We start from the raw sequence: 19,133 nt of genomic DNA, 5'->3' as shown, positions 1-19,133 counted from the left end.
TGCTTAGGAAGGTTCATAACTTAGTGACGTGTCCACGTCAGGCCATAATAAGAGCTGTATGAATTCTCCTGATGCTTAGGAGAGGAGATAAAATGCTTCTTGTGTTTTATAGGCTAGGATACTCTGGAGCATCCTTCATCACAGGAGAGGAGAAAATGCTGTCGCATTATCCATAGCAATGGTCTGTCTGGTCATTCATGAAAACCAAACTTACAAAGTGCTGCGTATTATGTAAATGTTAATCAGAACTCAATTTTCATGCCATAGCCTGCTAAAATGTTTTGAGTTTTCAACAACAGGATGTTAAACACTGCTGAACTTTGAACATCACACAGCTGTAAAAAGCAACAATCTGCTTGTTGCTGAGTTATTTTCTTGAACAAACAACAATAGATTTATATAACATTTCTACCTAGTAACTGATCAAAGTGCATTTTATTTTCTGTATAATTGAGCTGAGGTTATTAATGTCTTTTGTTTTGCAGCCTTTGGGATTATGATGAAGTGTGTAGGATAAGTTTTGACCTTGAGTCAGCTGGAATAAGTGTCGGTCACAGAAACACAAATGAGGAATAGTTAAATATAACAGTTAATTGCTGGAAGTTAAATATAAGAAAGTCAAATGTATTGAATTTTATAGATTCTGGGACAGATTTACTGAACAGGGTAAACGCTTTGAATGCTGAACACCTTGTATTATTTATCATCTATGAACTATGACCTTTGAACTATGTTCTTTTAGATGTTTTCTGTCAAAATCGATTCGTTACAGTTACCCATGAGAAAACACCAGCAAATAATAAAACGATGCAAAAGGACACAAAATGTAATCTAAGTTGAAAAAGTACAACAGAAATAGAAACAGGATACAACAGGAGTTACATAAAACAAAATCCCCACACATAGTGGAAAAGAAACGAAACAAAATTTCACAAAATACAATGGAACCGTTTTCACTGACACATTAATGTGAAGAAAAAGCTGCAGAAGTGTCAGACACCAAAACATGCGCAGTGTTAGGACGCCTGGGCGACCCGAGTTATGTTTAGTACTCCTGGTGTTCAGTTCTTCCCTGTGTTTTGTGTCTCGTCGGCTCAGTTATGTTTACACGTCTGTTCTTTCCCCGTCTCATCTGTGCCCGTCTGCGTCTCAGCGTATGTTCCCGTTACTTCCTGTTTTACTTTGGTAGTTTCCTGTCGGTGTGTGTTCTGTTTTGCTTCTCCCCTGTGTCGGCTGTGCGATTACTTTCCCTCCTGAGCTTCGTTCCCTCGGTCACCTCTTGCATTTACTGTCTGTGTTTTTGTCTGTTCGCTGTGTTCTCCCTCATCCCTCGCTGCGTTTCGCCTGTTTATCTATCATGTTTACTTTAATGTATATTTCCAGTTTAGTGTTGTATTTCCTAGCTTCCAGCAATAAGGTCGAGAGTTTTGAGTCCATCTTTGCCTCTGCGAGTCTGCATTTGGGCTCCTTGCTACCAGCCACACACAGCAAACCTGACAGTGAGACACATTTAAAAGAAGCAGATGATTCTCTGGTGTTGTGAGGGAGAAACACTGTGTGTTTTACTTGATCTGATACTGTAGATACATGTTTGGTATTAGCCGTTTACTTCAACATTTCAGTTTGCAGCTTGATGTAATCCTCTGTACTTCAACTGATGAAGGTTTCTCGTTCCTAGACTATGACGCTGACGTGCCCGTGTCTTTGAGAGTGTTCTTGACTTGACTAGATTTTTTTTTTCTTGATCAAGGAAAGAAATTTTGGTTGGTTTTGCTTTTTAAGCCTAACGGTGGCCTTCTCCACTTGCATGGACACGGCTCTCATACCGAGAGTTTAAAGGGGAAAACATACTAAAAGCAATTTCAACACTTGGACTCAACCTCAGATATGCTGTCTGCTTAATTTATTGTGGAATTACAAGGAAATGTAACTGCTTGGCAGTCAATTATATTGGAGCATCTGAAACTATTAAATGTAGGTATAGACTAAATATAAACATTAAAAAAACGTAAATATTTAATGCAGTAATCTCAGTAAAATCTTTAATAAAAATTGTGTGTCCTTGAAACTTGTTTGATTTGGAGGCAAAATTACAAACGTTTGCTCAAATATTAATGATGCTCATGCGTAAGTTCAATGAGGAAGCTCTGTAGTCACATATCTGTCTGCTTCCACATGTTTGGTGGCTAATCTAAGCTTTGCATCACTTCCACTTTCCCACGGTGCCAAACCCACTGGGACATCACTGGTTTAGTCTTCTTCAGGCCAATCAGCCTCCACTCTGTGTACTTGAAATCTCGCTGTTCACCTGTCCTTCTCCTTTGCAAATTCCTTCATGCAACCCACCTCCTCCCCATCTCTGCGTCTCCCATGTTACTCAGGCTTCATCCAAGCCTCCATCTTTATCTCCACTACCAGCGTCTAGACGCCGGGGTCCTTCCCTAGTTCCCATGGCCGCAGTGATTCTGTTCTGCTGTGAAGGGCCACTGGATTTATTAAGTTCTGCATATCAGTAAATCATGTTTGGTTCCTTCTAATGAGCTCTCCTTATTGAAATGGACCTACTGTAAAATCTGAAAAGTTTATCAACACTGAACACACAGTTTAGAATAGTTTGCAAAGTAAACGGACACTAAACGAAGAAAATATGTGGACCCAAAAGCAGACACAGGAGAGAGAAAACCAAGCGAGCTGTTTATTAGGCTGATGGCAAACTGGAGAACAACTAACCTGAAACCTAAACTGGGAAAAACTAAAACATGAAAACTGACATGACATAAACAGAACCTGAACCTGAAGCTTAAGGGTAAAATCTGAGACACGAAGAGTCGAGACTCATAGAAACTTGTAGCCAGACAAACAGAGGAAGATAGAGGACGTAAATACAAAGAAGAGTAGACGAGGAAAAACCTGGGGAAACACAGCTGCCACGAATGAACATGACGCCACAGGGGAAGCAAAACTTAACACACCGAACATGGAAACAAGACTTTCAAAAGAAAACAGGAAACGTAATGGAGCGTAGGCTTGACCATTAGAACGTGGAGCACGCAGACATTAAATCTCTGAGCAGACATGGAACACAGGAGCTGTGTCCCAAAACGTCGGCTGCATCCTTCGGAGGACCCGGCCTTTGCGGTCTACGTGGGCCGGGTCCTTCGAAGACCGAGAAGGCCAGAAGTGCGAGGCTGTGAAATGGGATGGTCTCGCCTTCAGATTTGTGTCACCGCTGTCTCGGTGGAGTTTAATAAACTCGGCCGTCTGCTCCTTGCTATCTAAAATATAACAGGACACTGGCGTAAATTCTCGACCGTCTCACACTTCTGTTTAATCAGTTTTCTGTTTGACGTTTATTCACCTGTGTGAAAATCCCGGAGGAACCCACTCGATGGATTAATAAAGTTTTATTTAATCTAATAATCTAATAACTTTGATCTCAGCCAAACCGATTTACTCCAGAACAAATAAAACACCAATAAAAGGCAAACAATTACATTTTTATATTATCCGAGTGACTTATATATCATGTTTAACCTGAGTAGAGAAAGACAGCGGGGGTCTGAAAACGATGAAGCCGGGAGTCTGCTGCTCTCGCCGGCTCGAGTGACCATTGAACCCCCCGCTCGCTATCGAGCTGGTGGGTAACAGACGTCTCCGAAAACGTCAGCGCACTTTTGCAAATATGCGGTGTCTTGATAAACCGAGCAGATATTTGAAGTTTACACAGCTACTTTCTCGCCTGAAAATATGTTAAAAGTTTATTTTGTGACCCAGAAAGATTAATAAGACTAATTTTAAAACTTAGTAGCAGCCGCCATTGTTGGCAGCTGAAATTTGGCTGGGCCGCGCTATGAATTCTGGGATATGGTGTACCACGAAGGAACACCCGACCCATCCTTCAAATTCGGGGAAATGAAGGACGCATTTGTCGGCCGCATTTAAAGGAGTCGGCGAATTGGGACAGCCTTCGCCGCCTGGCTGTGACGTAATCGGCCTTCAAATGCGGCCTATGGGGATGCAGCCGACGTTTTGGGACAGCCTTCGTCGCCAGCCGACGTTTTGGGACACAGCTACGGAGAGACTAAAGCACTGGCGTGACTGAAAGTAGAACATGGAGGACAGGAAAAGACTCAGGAGACAGAAGAAACATAAACTAGACTAAAACTCAACCAAGACAAACTAATAATAATAGCAGAACTTCACATATTTCAATATAACACAAGAAATCAAAAATACAAAATACACTGAAAATGCTGGGTTGCAGACCCATCCTGACAGAAAAGCAAGACAAAAAGTTAAGTGATTTACAGTAAAGTGAGTCACAGCGTAAGGCGACTATCAGTCACTTGCATAAAACTGATCTGCCAAAGAATTTTATGATTCACAGATGTCTTATCTGTGAAATTATGGGTAAATATGGGGGGGGGAACACTTAGCTTGATTTATACCTGTTGACAATTCCACAAAACTGTTTTGAGAGGACAGCTTTGTAGAGCTCTTGAAAGCTGAGATATTTCTAAATCTAAATTTCAAATTAGCTGTCACCTCAAATCTCAGCCATTCCAGAGTTGAGATGGATCCATACAGCTTCTTCTCAGTAAGCCCCCCTTTGTCACTGTGTTCTCTGCCTTGACAGACACAATATAAGGAGCAAAATGTGGTGGCATTATATGTGCTGTCAGGAGCATACCCCTTTCTATCACGACACATGTTGGAGTCCTGAGGCAAACATCCTACAGCAGGCTAACGAGAAACCCAACAAGTTATTAGCATTTTTTTATTTGTGTACTTTTTTAAACAATTAAAACCGACGTTGTGCAGCGAAAGCCACTAAACTTTTACATAAATAAATGTGTGCAGCACTACTTTATTTTTGTACTTTAAATTTCAGCTTCTCCAAGGTAAGCACGAATAAAAGACTCGGCACACTTATTGTTGCAATGACCTGTATTACTGTGGGTCATCCTTCCACCGGTGTAAACAAGACTGTTATTTATCTCTTCACGTTCTCTCCTTCCTCTGTTCTAAGCCAATTAGAGTTCTTACTCGCCGCTATCAACCCGACCCAAGCTTGTCATAATTGCAGCGATAAGCCTCGCACTCCTCCCTCTCTCCCATCCGCTCTGTTTTCCATCTCATTAACATTCATTTTCACCCTAATTGAGCTTAATAAGAAAATAATGTTTGACATTAAATCCTTGTGAACATGTGCCCCAGCTGATCACTGCGTCTGTTTGTTCTTTCACAGCAAATATTTTAGTTTGTCAGGGGTTTGTTTGCTCGCCTTGCTCAGCTGTGCGCCTGCTGTAACAGCCTACTTAGAATTCCCAGTTTCCATTTGCCTTGCGCTGACCTCTTGCCGTCGTTATGCTGAAGTTAGACTCTACTTTCCTTAAACGTCTTCATCAAGTTTTGCTTAGTTTGGACTTTTGCTTGCAACAGTGGCTGCATCCATAAATTCCCAAGATAAAGCATCCAAAACACTGACCACTGCATTTAGACACTGTGCCACTCAACTTTATCGATTTTATTTTTCTTAAAGCCTGTGGCAATACTTTTTTGATATACTGTGACCTTGTGGGTGGGTACAGCATTTTTCCCCAAAGTAATCAATGATCATTATACAGCCAAATAGAAAGGAGACTGGGAGAAGGAAGCTGAAGCATGAGGTGTGTTCAATACAACCTTGGTTGTAAATATCACTTCAAAAACTAACAAACAAACGATCAATCTGATTTACCTTTGAAATTATAGCTTTTTTGCCACTTGGTGGAAGCAGAACATATACAGTACTGTGCAAAAGTTTTAGGCAGGTGTGGAAAAAATGCTGTAAACAAAGAGAGCTTTCAGAAATATAAACGATTGGTTATTGGCCCCAAATGTATTCTGCAGCAGGACAACGACCCAAACACACAGCCAACGTCATCAAGTACTATCCTCAGCATAAAGAAGAACAAGAAGTCCTGGAAGTGATGGTACGACCCCCACAGAGCCCTGATCTCAACATCTCAGAGTGTGTCTGGGATCAGAGACAGAAGGATGCGAGGAAGCCGACATCCACAGAAGATCTGTGCTTAGCTCTCCAAGATGTTTGGAACGACCTACTAGCCGAGCTCCTTCAAAAACTGTCTAGAAGAAGGCAAAGAGTGGTCGCACCAAACATTGATGTGATTTAGATTCTCTTTTGTTCCTCCTCTGCATTGTTGATTGATGATAAATGATTAACACTTCCATTCATGAAAGCTTTCTGTGTTTACAGCATTTTCCCCTCACCTGCCTAAACCTTTGCACAGTGCTATATATGTGTATAGTTTGCAAAGGTTATTTGGGATTTCTAAATTAAAAGTAACTTATATTTGACACTTTCAGTTCAGATCTAGTTCAGGTGTTATTAATATGGCCATCATATTACTCCCCGTCGTTCTGTTTGGGTAACACATAATAAGAAATATGCTTGTATACTAATCCAAAGCACTGAAAGGTAAAGTGTTAGTCCTGTAGTTGTAACTCCAGGCTAGCAACCCCTTTCAAATAAAATTAGTCACGTGAATCATGTGAAGCAACATTAATTCCAACATATTAAAAACAGCAGATATAATATATAGATTCATTTTACATATGAAATGGTTTCCATTTGTTCGCTTTACTTTGCCTATAAAATGTATTTGGAGAAATCGTGATTTTAATCTACCGCTGAATATTTCATGTTTCATTCCCATGAAGCCATTAGCTACAATGGGAAAGGCGACACCCTTAATGAATGTGACTAGGAGAGACTGTCACAGCCAGCGGGGACTACAAAAGTCTTCATACAGCACTGGACAAGTGATAATAACACCAGACTGAATTTAATAGCAGACTCTTGTACCGTTTTTTTTTTTTTAAACAAATGTACTTGTTTTAAAATCTCCTCATTACAACAAAATAAATGAAAGCAAGTTATGATGTAGGCTTGGCTGGGAAAAACAACAGGAAGAGGAAATGTGAGGCCTGTGTGCTCAGGCGCGTGTGCTGATGCCCAGCCTGACTCAGTCTTGGCTTCAGCTATAACAATTATCAAGCTGGAAATAACAATCATTAGTGATGACCCAGATGCAATGAAAGGCAGAATTTATATTAGAGGCTTTTTCACTTCAATAATTTGAAATAATGACATATTAGACTGGATCAGGTTTTTATTGTCACTAAGATATTAAACCATTGACGGACGTTTCCAATTAGATTTTTGACCATTTATTATGACACTATGAAAGCAAAGGTAGCGTTTGGTAGGTTGGAAAATATTCATTTTGGGTCAGCAGTCAGGTACATACTGTTAGGACGGCTTTAACCACACCTAATGTATTTGGTGTGGTTAAAGCCGTCCTTAATCTGCACTGTGGGTAAGAGCTCTCTGACTCTAAGGGTCTGCAAATTAACCAAGCAGAAACCTCTGAACCGAATGAAGCGCCAAGAACTGCAGTTCTAGAAAGAAAACTTAAAACTGACTGTAAAAGTATTTAAAACAAACAAAAACAAAGTCTCTTTGTTTCCTCCTTTTAATGAACTGCACAGGAATGGGATTTTTGAATATAAATGGTAAATGGCCTGTATTTGTATAGCGCTTTTACTAGTCCCACCTAGGGACCCCAAAGCGCTTTACACACGCAGTCATCCACCCATTCACACACTGGTGGAGGCAGCTACAGTTGTAGCCACAGCTGCCCTGGGGCGCACTGACAGAAGCGAGGCTGCCATATCGCGCCATCGGCGGTAGGTGAAGTGTCTTGCCCAAGGACACAACAACCAAGACTGTCCGAGCCGGGGCTCGAACCGGCAACCTTCCGATTACAAGGCGAACTCCCAACTCTTGAGCCACGAATAGCTGCTTTTTATCATTTTGTTTTATTTTGCTTTGCTGATAACTAAAGATAGGTGTGCACACTCCAGCACTTCAACTTCGTTCCCAAATGTAACAATTTCTGACCGAAACAAAAGTAAATAAATAAAAAATAACACAACACAACAAAATACTACTGTTGGGACTTCTTCTAGGTGTGGAAGCCTGAAACCAGAGGTGACTACAGAGGTCTATAAACCAAAGCCATGACTTGATGATGGTACAGCACGTTAAGTCTCAGCCCTACATGTCTGTAGATTATAGATTACAGTCACATGATCTCTGTTTTCTTACACCTCCCAATTCAGTTGCATAAACAACTAAACAAGACACTCAACTGTGTCGCCTTTAGCGCCTGCAGGCTGTCAGTCTGCTGTTTACCTCAGCTTTGTGCAAGGAGCTTGATGGAGTCGATGGAGTCGGTGAAGTGATAATGAGGTGAGCTGAGGGAATCCTGCACCTTTCCATCTGTGAGCGCTGTTGTTCGCTGGCGTCGGTGAAACTTTCTTTGAAGCAGATCTAACTTTGTTGGACTTGGACACTTTGCAATGAAACTTATACGATGTGAGAATGTAATCAAACTGCTCGTCAGAGGGAAAGTTTGATTTTTAAGACGTTTAATCATTAACTGGTGTAATGTTAGCTTAGAGAGCAGTGCAGAGGAGGAGGACACGATGAGAAAGATGATGAGGGAAATATGCGTGGGCAAATCACGTATGTCATTTGAAAGAGCTATTAGTGATCTTTAAATGAAAAGTAACTTGTAAGTGTTACTATAGCCAAATACATAAACACAGATATGCAGAGCTGTCCATCTCAGCCACTGGTTTCAAGATGGCAGGGTAACAACAACCAGTGTATTTTTAATTTTACGTTTAGAACAATGAATCAATTTTTTAGAAGAAACCATCACACACTAATCAATAATACGTACAGTATCATTTTTTCTATTAAATAACCTCAAAGATTTACCTTTAAAGCTGCTTTATAAAGTCATGAAGAAGCAGCATCTACATGAGGCAAGAAAATCACTCAAGGATCAATCAGCTGCTTTTGGAAAAACACTTTCTTAATAACACTAAGATCACAGTTTCCTCCTTAATAAATCAGATTTTCTAATAGCGTGTGAATACTGTCCACAGATAACTTCAGCTCCTCTATTAAAAAGCGACACTAATTATTAAACAGTGTTTGAATGTGGTGCTGACTCCACATCTTCATACTTAAAAAAAAAATCATTATTATTCATGAAAATGTAAGGCCTTCCCATTTTCCATACTTTCTGTTACCGTCTCTTCTGAGTCCTTCACATTAGTCACCGTGCCATCACGTGTCTCTGCTGAGCGTCTCCATCCTGAATACAATACCATTTTCTTTTAATGGAAAATGTCCCTGGATATTTATTCGCTGCTCTGCTTCTTCTTTTCTAACACAGTTTCTGTCGTCTTCCACAGAGTTTAATGTACAAACCTTTGTTGGACCCAAAAACTTTATTTCACTGAGCTATTAAATCAAAAACTGTAAGTTAAGGGAGGTTGTTTTAAAGCTGCTGCTTTGTGGGTTTTTGTACAGTGACACATTTGGTCATTTTGCCTCTGTACACCACCAGTACTATTTAAAAAAAAAAAAGTATTGCATTCACTGACACTTATATTTATTCACAGCGCTCAATTACAGTGGAAACCATGTGGAGTGGTAAAGCTAACAATCTGGTATGTTCCTAAATGCATAAATAGAGCAGATACCTCAGCAACATAGAGCTGGGCGATATAAGATTTTTTCATATCATGATACGTTTTTTTCATTTCAGGCGATAACGATATATATCACGATATAAGCCAAATAACTATATTTGTAAGATTTAAATGTGCCGTTGCTCACATGTAAATGTGAAATAATCAGCAGCTTATGTTCAACAGGGTAGATGTGCTTAAGGAACGTGAGACTTTTTCAGATAAATAAAGGCAAATATTGCAAACTACACAAAAGGCAGCCGCTAAAGCGTTTAAGTTTCAAAATAGAACAAACAAAACAGGCTGCTAAATTGTCAATTCCACTTAGAAATTATTAATTCTAAAAATAAATCCTAGTTTGTTTTACAGAAGAACAGACAAAATTGACTAACTTTTGTCAATATCAAATAAACTGAGAACTAAAAGGAAATTCTCCATCTCTCCTTGTTGTATAGCTGAGCTTTTCAAACAGTTTTAACAGGTACTTTAGTCTGACAAAAGCCGAATGACGAATTAGCGCTTCCAGTCAGAAAGCGATTTATTGTATTTCCAGACTTGCTTTCGGCACATTTACAGTGCGCGCTGCTCTGTTTTTTGTCAGACTTGAAATAGCTGAAATACCTTCACACTACGGGACTTCTCTGGCTCTTCCGTTCGACAATCTCTCCGGCGTTGGAACCATCACCTGTTTTCTCTTCGGTAACCTTCGGTCACGCTCTCGGTTGATTTTTCTCTAGTCGGCGCACTCATTTCCTCCATTACCCGGCCGCACGGCGGCTGGCTGCTTCCCAAACAAATACACGTGTGCGGCTTGGCACTTGTGCTGTACGTAACAAGTCACCTGACGTGACGCTGCGGCTGTGATTGGTTCGGCTCTGCGCTACTTAATTTGGATTGGCTGTTCTTCTTCTTCTTTTTTTTTTTTTTTTTTAAGAGGACAAGCGAGATGAGGTCTATCGCAATAGTTTAACTTTTCTATCGAGAAAAAGTTATTTCGTAATACATATCGTTATCGTTCTATCGCCCAGCTCTACAGCAACACCAGAACACCTGAAAGGCTTGATGGTCGAACGATTTCCCTGAAAACAACTTCATAACATCGAGTCTCAAACATTCCCAAGGAGGAAGCTGCATCATCGTCACAGTCTAGAAAAACAAGGCATCACCATGACTGTCAATAACAGATGCATGCAGGCACAAACCACTGGTTGCACTCAAGAACATCTGAAAGACACGAAACCAAGACTTAAATAATGAAAAGTATAGAGAAGGAGAAAAACAGCTCATGATGTGAAACATATCATTACCTGTCAAACATGGTGGAGGAAATGTTGTGGAATAGGCATGGACTCTAAGTGTGTCAGTGGAACCGGCCACTAGTGTTTAATGATGATGTGACTGCTGAGTGTAAAGGGCTACACGCTCAGATTCAGCCAAACGCTACGAAACTGATCAGACTGGGTGTCACAATGAAAAGAGATAAGGACTCAAAGCTCAGTGCAAAAGAAACTCCAGAGTTTCTCAGTGGCTGGATCAGGCACCTGAAGAAAAACCCGAAGACGCACAAACAAAGAAAGGTGGCACAATGTTTCCAGAGAGAAAACACAGCATTTGGTGATGTCCATGGATTCTGGACTTCAGGTGGTCTGTGACTGCAATGGATTTTCATTCAAGCACAAAAAACAACACTAATGTTTAAAATGATGTCAGTTTGTCTAAGCTGGTGAAAGTGGGCTTAAAATCCCCGTTCAAAGACAGATGTTGTGCTACTTTTCCTCTTTTAAACATTCAGGCACATTTGGTCGCATCAGAATAGTGCAAATAAAAATAAAACATACAGGGTCGTCCACTTGACAGTTGCACCCAGACAAAGAGCTTTTTAACCATAAAACCCTTGCAGTGAAGGTAACTGGAGGTCCCTGTGGGATGTGCGCAGGGACAGACAGGGGTAACAAAGGCCCAGGCAGCAGCAGATTTGTGTGTCTTTAGAGACCTGCAAGGAAGCCACAGGGAGCAGTGCAGCACCGAAGCTGGCAGCTGACTGACACCCCTGTCACAGTGCCAAAAGCAGACTGGGTGAGAGTCCCTCGGAAATTCTGGAAACAGAGACGGCTACGTGCAAACTTCTCCTTCCACACCGTCGCCTACGGAAACCGTGTTACAACTTGTTGACTTTGTGGCATGTTGGCCAAGGCTCAAGTAAAGTGTGAATATAATATGGGAAAACATGAAAGACGGGGTTGTGGAGGATTTATACGAAAAAAGAAGAGTTCTCAGGGACGGGCTGGAGGCTATCCTCGCTGTCATAGGGTGAGGGATGCTGTACACCCTGGGCAGATCCCAGTCTATTCCAGGGCACAAGCAAGAGTTCGATAATGACAACAAATGAGACAGAAAAGTAATCTCATATAAATATAAAAACTGATATCATCATGTTTATTTTGCTTGGATCGTCTTTGGAAGCCAAACTGAAAATACAATTCAACCCGGCCAGCACTAATGTCACCACTAACAAGCAGAGTCAATAACATTGATTATTTTGACACAGCAGCACTTGCCAAAGCGGTAAAATATAGTAAGTAACAAGCAAGCAGCCAGTTCTTGAAATGAATGTGTTGAAAGCAGAAAGAATGGATGAGCACACGTATCACAGAAAACGGCTCAAATCTGGACGGCTAGCAAACGCCAAGAACACAAGTCTCATAAAGTCTTACGGCGATTTAAATCAAACTCTGGTCCATTTTCCCTCCTTGGTGTGATTCGCTTGTGCAGATGTGAACACAGGAGTCGCACTTAGGTGGCTCACGAGAAAACGTTGGTGGTTTGATTCCTGGCTGCTAATCTGCATGCTAAATATCCCACGTTGCTTGTGGTGCATCAAAGAGGGAACTAATGTGTCTGAATGTTAGAAACATGTTGCATGAAGCTTTGGGTGCTCTGTGAGAGTAGAAGAGTGCTACATAAGAATCAGTCCACTCTCTATCTGGGTGCGGACCCTTGTGAGAAGGTGGTGTTGCTGAGATTCCAAATGAACCCGGGTGCGTTTTGTTTATTGCGTGAACGTGAGCAGAACCAACTAGCAGTTGTATCTTACGAGGTTGAGCTAAAAACCTTCCTGTAGCCACGGATACTTTGGATTCTGGGATGCAGCAAGGTGCTATAGATGTGAAGCAGTCTGTACAAGCCAGCAACTAGCCATGCTCTGCTAAAGTCAGGATGACAGCATCTTCTTCCTGTACTGTTGATCGGCCGCAGACACATATGTGGACTGGACGTTCTTGTGTTGTTTGTAGCGAATGATTTTGGTTCACTTGGAGTTTTTCCTCTGTGTGATTCAGAGCAAATAAACTATACGTGTGAAAATCTGCTATATATACTTGCAATCATTTATTTGGAATCATTTATACACGAAATACAGAAACTGATATTTTATATACATGTTTTTAAGGAGACGGTTGTAGGGAAGCTAAATCACTGGATGCTCTCGTCAGTAAGCAGATTGCAGCCACTGTGTTTTACTGCCCACGTGTAACTGAGCAGTGCAAAAGAAAAAAAATGGTGCATGTCAGCTTGCATGTGAGTTTTCATCAGGGTTTCTAATTGTCCTGCTCGCGCCCCCCTCACATCTGTTGGTATTTACAGAGTGAATTATTTCTGGCTTTTCAAAAAATCCAGTTAGCTTATCAACAGCTTGCACCCAGTTGAACACCCTCACTTATGCCTGATTTCAGAAAACAGGATAAGATCAATTGACTTAAAACGCAGAGCTTCTCTGCCAGTGTCTTCTTTTCCTTTCTAAGGGAGATGGCTTTCGTTAGGCTGAAACCCCCCAGGGCAGAAACACTAGTGGACACCTCAAACAGACTCTAACGTTCTTTTAACATAAAAGAAACCTCAAGCTTCTGACTGATGGCACAAACTGCCTGAATACAAAGACCATCCAAATACCACCAACACTAATAATAATTATTCTGATATTTTTTTATTGTTGTATGTTTCCAGGTGTCAGTGTGACACTAAAGAAACCTTTATTTGAACTATTGAAACGTATTAATAACTTGAGAACAAAAGAGAAATAAAGAAAGTGACAGTTAATGTGTGGAGGAGTCTGTGAATCAGTGAAACAATGAAAAAGTGATAACCACCAGATCTGAACACGGATCAAGCACATGCTGACCTGGTAGGAGTCTGTGGCCTCACGGTCCACTGAGCGGCTGACTGACACAGCTCCTGAATTCATGTCAATGGTGAAGAGACCTTTGGGATCCTGGTCAGCACCGGGGCCTGTCATTCGGAATATTTGCTCCCTTGGCTCCCCCGTTGAAATCAGCTGCAGACATATGGACACACACACACACACACACACACACACACACACACACACACATATTCATTCCAGTAAAAGAAGCTTACAGAGGCTTCAATGGTGATGCAAATCCCTGATAACTACCAATTAAAATTTTATAACAGACTTTGATTTAATTTCATCAGTTGGTAAATTCATCTCATCTGAAACAAGAAATTTCACATCATTTCCCTGAGCACTGGAGGCCTGCTGCGACCGCTTGCACATGCATCATCAGATTCCAGTGATATAAGTGGAACAGTTCAATAATTCATATAAAAAACAGTTTTTCTTAATAATTAAGTGAAAATGTTACGTTTTGTTGCTTTTATTATTGTTGTTATTTAGGTCACAGGAAAAAGGTTTTGAACTAAACGCTAAATTAAACACTGTGAACAAAGCAGTGATGCTTTTCAGGAATTCTGCCAATCTAGTTGGCTCACGGTTCTTTTTTCTGAGGCGGGAATGATCTGACCCCGGTGCTTTTTGGATAGAGGCACTCACATGAGTCTGTCATAGCCGGCAGCATGAGCGGGTACCCCAGGAACAGGAACAGGCCGGTGCAGAAAAAGAAAAACAGAGAGAACAAAGCATTTTAGTAACAAATTTAGCAACAGTTACTAAAGCTCCTGAAAGGGCAAAAAGTGAGAGATTATCTGGATTATACACTATTATAACTAAACACCACCTTCATCGTCAATATATCAAATGAGGAATAAATACAATAAAATATAATATATTAAAAAAATATAATAAAATAAAAAGGAATAAATTAGCATATTTTTCGGCCCATAAGGCAGTCAGATAAGTCAAACTTTACTCGGCTCCTTCTTGCTTCCTCCACTTCCGTACGATTGATTCATTAATGCCGAATCCTCTGCAGCTGCTCTATTCCCATGTTGTTGCAGTATATTAATGACTAACCTCGTATTGTGGATGGATTATCTCAGTTGTTCTCCTGACTGCAGTTTGGTCCGTTTACAGCATCCTGCCATGTGATTGCATTTGTCTCTAACCATCGGGAATCCTCACGTTAACTTTTATCGAGTGGAAAAAAAGTTAGCGTTCATCCTCCAGCTTCACTGTGTTTATGTTATGCTAACATAGCTGTGTAGCTAGCGATCATGTAGCACATCATTATATAGCAGCTAGCCCAACTTCAGTAACCCTACAAACATCACTGCCGTTTAGTTTTCTGTCTTCACTTATGTTGGAAGTGACAGCAGAGCTGTACGTTTGAATTTTCTCAGAAATCTCTCAGTCAAAACATGCTATATCATGGTTAGGTGGAAGCTAGCGAGCTAACTTCCTGCTAACTTCTAACTCTGTTAAATGTAATAAATCCTGTTTTCATGGATGCCTGGATGTTAAACTTAATTGTTACACCTGGTAAAGCAGCAACGCTGATCATTTTATTAAAGATGAAAGAATTTAGACAGTTTGTAACTCTCAGTGATGCTGCAGTGTTCGTTTGACTTTGGGACCTGAAGATGACGGAGTTTAGGACCCAGAACATTTTACTATTCATCACTGATTGAAGAAAATAAGAACAACCCCAGGTTTCTCTTCAGCACTGTAGCCAGCCTGACAAAAAGTCAGAGTACTGTTGAGCCAACCATCCCTTTAACGTTAACTAGTAATGACTTCATGAACTTCTTCACAAATAAAATGTTAATCATTAGAGAAAAAATTACCAATAATCATCCTACAGATGTAACATTATCTACAGCTACTTTCAGTACCACTGATGTTAAGTTAGACTCTTTTTCTCCAATTGATCTTTCTGAGTTAACTTCAATAATTACTTCCTCCAAACCATCAACGTGTCTTTTAGACCCCATTCCTAAAAAACTGCTCAAAGAGGTCTTGCCATTAATTAATGCTTCAATCTTAAATATGATCAACCTATCTCTAATAATCAGCTATGTACCACAGGCCTTCAAGCTGGCTGTAGTTAAACCTTTACTTAAAAAGCATCTCTAGACCCAGCTGTCTTAGCTAATTATAGGCCAATCTCCAACCTTCCTTTCATATCAAACATCCTTGAAAGAGTAGTTGTCAAACAGCTAACTGATCATCTGCAGAGGAATGGCTTATTTGAAGAGTTTCATCCTATTAGAGCGATTAGAACATGCTGTAGGTATTACAGGTACTGTGCTGCAGTGGTTTGTATCATATCTATCTAATAGACTCCAATTTGTGCATGTAAATGGAGAGTCCTCTTCACACACTGAGGTTAATTATGGAGTTCCACAGGGTTCAGTGCTAGGACCAATTCTGTTTACATTATACATGCTTCCCTTAGGCAGCATCATTAGAAGACATAGCATACATTTTCACTGCTATGCAGATGACACCCAGCTCTATCTGTCCATGAAGCCAGATAACACACACCAATGAGTTAAACTGCAGGAATGTCTTAAAGACATAAAGACCTGGATGGCCGCTAACTTTCTGCTTCTTAATTCAGATCAAACTGAGGTTATTGTACTCGGCCCTGAAAATCTTAGAAATATGGTTTCTAACCAGATTCATACTCTGGATGGCATTACCTTGGCCTCCAGTAACACTGTGAGGAACCTTGGAGTCATTTTTGACCAGGACATGTCCTTCAACGCACATATTAAACAAATATGTAAGACTGCTTTCTTCCATTTGTGCAACATCTCTAAAGTTAGTCTCAGAGTGATGCTGAAAAACTAGTTCATGCATTTATTACTTCCAGGCTGGACGACTGTAATTCATTATTATCAGGATGTCCAAAAAAACTCCCTGAAAAGCCTTCAGCTAATCCAAAATGCTGCAGCAAGAGTCCTGACAGGGACTAGAAAGAGAGAGCAGATTTCTCCTGTTTTGACTTCCCTTCATTGGCTTCCTGTTAAATCCAGAATTCAAAATCCTGCTCCTCACATACAAGGTCTTAAATAATCAGGCCCCATCTTATCTTAATGACCTTGTAGTACCATATCACCCTATTAGAGCACTTCGCTCTCACACTGCAGGCCTACTTGTTGTTCCTAGAGTATTTAAAAGTAGAATGGGAGGCAGAGCCTTCAGTTTTCAGGCCCCTCTTCTGTGGAACCAGCTTCCAGTTTGGATTCAGGAGACAGACACTATCTCTACTTTTAAGATTAGGCTTCAAACTTTCCTTTTTGCTAAAGCATATAGTTAGGGCTGGACCAGGTGACCCTGAATCCTCCCTTAGTTATGCTGCAATAGATGTAGGCTGCCGGGGATTCCCATGATGCATTGAGTTTTTCCTTTCCAGTCACCTTTCTCACTCACTATGTGTTAACAGACCTCTCTGCACTGAATTATACTTGTTATCAACCTCTGTCTCTCTTCCACAGCATGTCTTTATCCTGTCTTCCTTCTCTCACCCCAACCAATCACAGCAGATGGCCCCGCCCCTCCCTGAGCCTGGTTCTGCTGGAGGTTTCTTCCTGTTAAAAGGGAGTTTTTCCTTCCCACTGTCGCCAAAGTGCTTGCTCATAGGAGGTCATATGATTGTTGGGTTTTCTCTGTATCTATTATTGTACGATCTACTGTACAATATAAAGCGCCTTGAGGCGACTGTTGTTGTGATTTGGCGCTGAATAGATTACTCCACGAGGCTCCTGACTACGGTAGCCGTAATGCTCCAACAATCCATCAAGCGGTGCGGCTTCATAGCTTACTAAAGTCGTACCAAAACATTTTTGACAGATTTTTGAGCGCCGTGTAGCAAATAAAATTGGTTCGAGGTCAGTGAGCACAACCAGAATTCATACGTAAGGCGCACTGTCGATTTTTGAGAAAATTAAAGGATTTTAAGTGCTCCTTATAGTGTGGAAAATACGGTATGTTACATCTTCATATTTCTTATGAATTATGGGGTTACACTGCATATTCACAAATGTTCTGTTCAAAACATTGTGACCCCACACGTACCAGAACCAGGCTGTCAAAACCATGACAACTTTAAAAGCTCTAGAAATCATTACCCCCAAAAGGTAAGGATATAGAATTAGATACTTCTGACCTCATTGGCCAAAATTAATGAGTGATTAGAGATTTGTAGGAATTGAGAATATTTGGCAAGTTTGTATACAGCGACTAGAAAACAGTAAAGATAAGGTGTGTGTGTGTGTGTGTGTGTGTGTGTGTGTGTGTGTGTGTGTGTGTGTGTGTGTGATTTCATTTGAATGATTCATTTCCTGTCTCATCTTATGGATCAGTGTAGCTCACACCTCACGTTGTGTATTTTTTTTAAGCTTATCAAAAATAAATAAAGTAAATCACACAAAAATGTTCAGAAAACATCTTGAAATTCATCACTTCTATAAATCTGTTCTTTCTAAATGCCACAGAAGCACGCCGAGGGTCATCACCAGTGTCAGCACTCTGGGCCTCAACACTGTCGCTGTGTCAAGGACCTAAATGGTCACCCTGTATGGTGCCTGTGATAAGAGAAATGCCACGAGGCTGCCTTTAATGAGAATACACTTCAATGGGACAGCAGCTAAAATGAAGGCCTTTCTACTCCCACTTGAAAGAGCATGGGACATGAGACTACAGCGTTACAAGCCTGCACCAGATGAAGCTGAAATGCTTATAGCCTCTCCAGAGCTCTCTGCCATTTATCTCTATGTCCTGCTTCATCTTTTCCCTCTGTTCCCTCTCGCTCTAAGGCTCCTTGGTCCCCCGGTTCTTACTCTCTCTAATATGTCCATCCTAGCTCTTCTGTTAAGCATCAATATTTCTTTATATAGTCATCCTTTTCCATTTCCTCTTGTGCTTCTTCTTCTTCTTTTTAAAACATAAAGAAACATCCACATTTTTAAAAAAGCTTAGCAGTAGGCAGCTTTTTATGAATAAGCACCGCATGCTGAGAATATCTCCTCTTGGCTTTTCTTTTTCTTTTTTTTTCTTTAAAAAAATGTCAATATTAAAAATTAGAACGGCGTAAAACGTCGTCTTCGTAGGACAGAACGCGAAAACAAAACCCAGCACTGCACGCACTCAAACAGGCGGCACTGCTGTCATTAAAGACAGAGATATTTCTGGTCTGTAATCACAGTGACAGCCAGCACCTGCAGAGAGTGACAAACTGGGTCAGATGAAGAGAAGTGAAAAAGAATGAGGTGCAACATTAGTTGGATTCACAGATGGCTTGGCATCAAACTTTGATAGGCGT

General features: G+C 40.7%; 1 protein-coding gene across 1 annotated transcript in view; it reads right to left on the bottom strand.

The window, feature by feature from the left end:
* Positions 1 to 19,133, bottom strand: part of cdh13 (cadherin 13, H-cadherin (heart)) — a 396,226-nt gene that overhangs the window by 200,935 nt on the left and 176,158 nt on the right. Inside the window, exons 5-6 of the mRNA XM_084932749.1 lie at positions 14,462 to 14,467; positions 13,790 to 13,942 (exon numbers count right to left, since the gene is read on the bottom strand). Coding sequence (XP_084788875.1) covers positions 13,790 to 13,942; positions 14,462 to 14,467 — 159 coding nt within the window. The remainder of the gene's footprint in view (positions 1 to 13,789; positions 13,943 to 14,461; positions 14,468 to 19,133) is intronic.

Source organism: Perissodus microlepis, chromosome 7 (genome assembly GCF_051167445.1).
Source record: "Perissodus microlepis isolate ML-2025 ecotype Zambia chromosome 7, ASM5116744v1, whole genome shotgun sequence".
Taxonomy (NCBI): domain Eukaryota; kingdom Metazoa; phylum Chordata; class Actinopteri; order Cichliformes; family Cichlidae; genus Perissodus; species Perissodus microlepis.
Note: the sequence above shows the minus strand (reverse complement) of the source record. Positions and strands in the feature narration are given on the sequence as shown.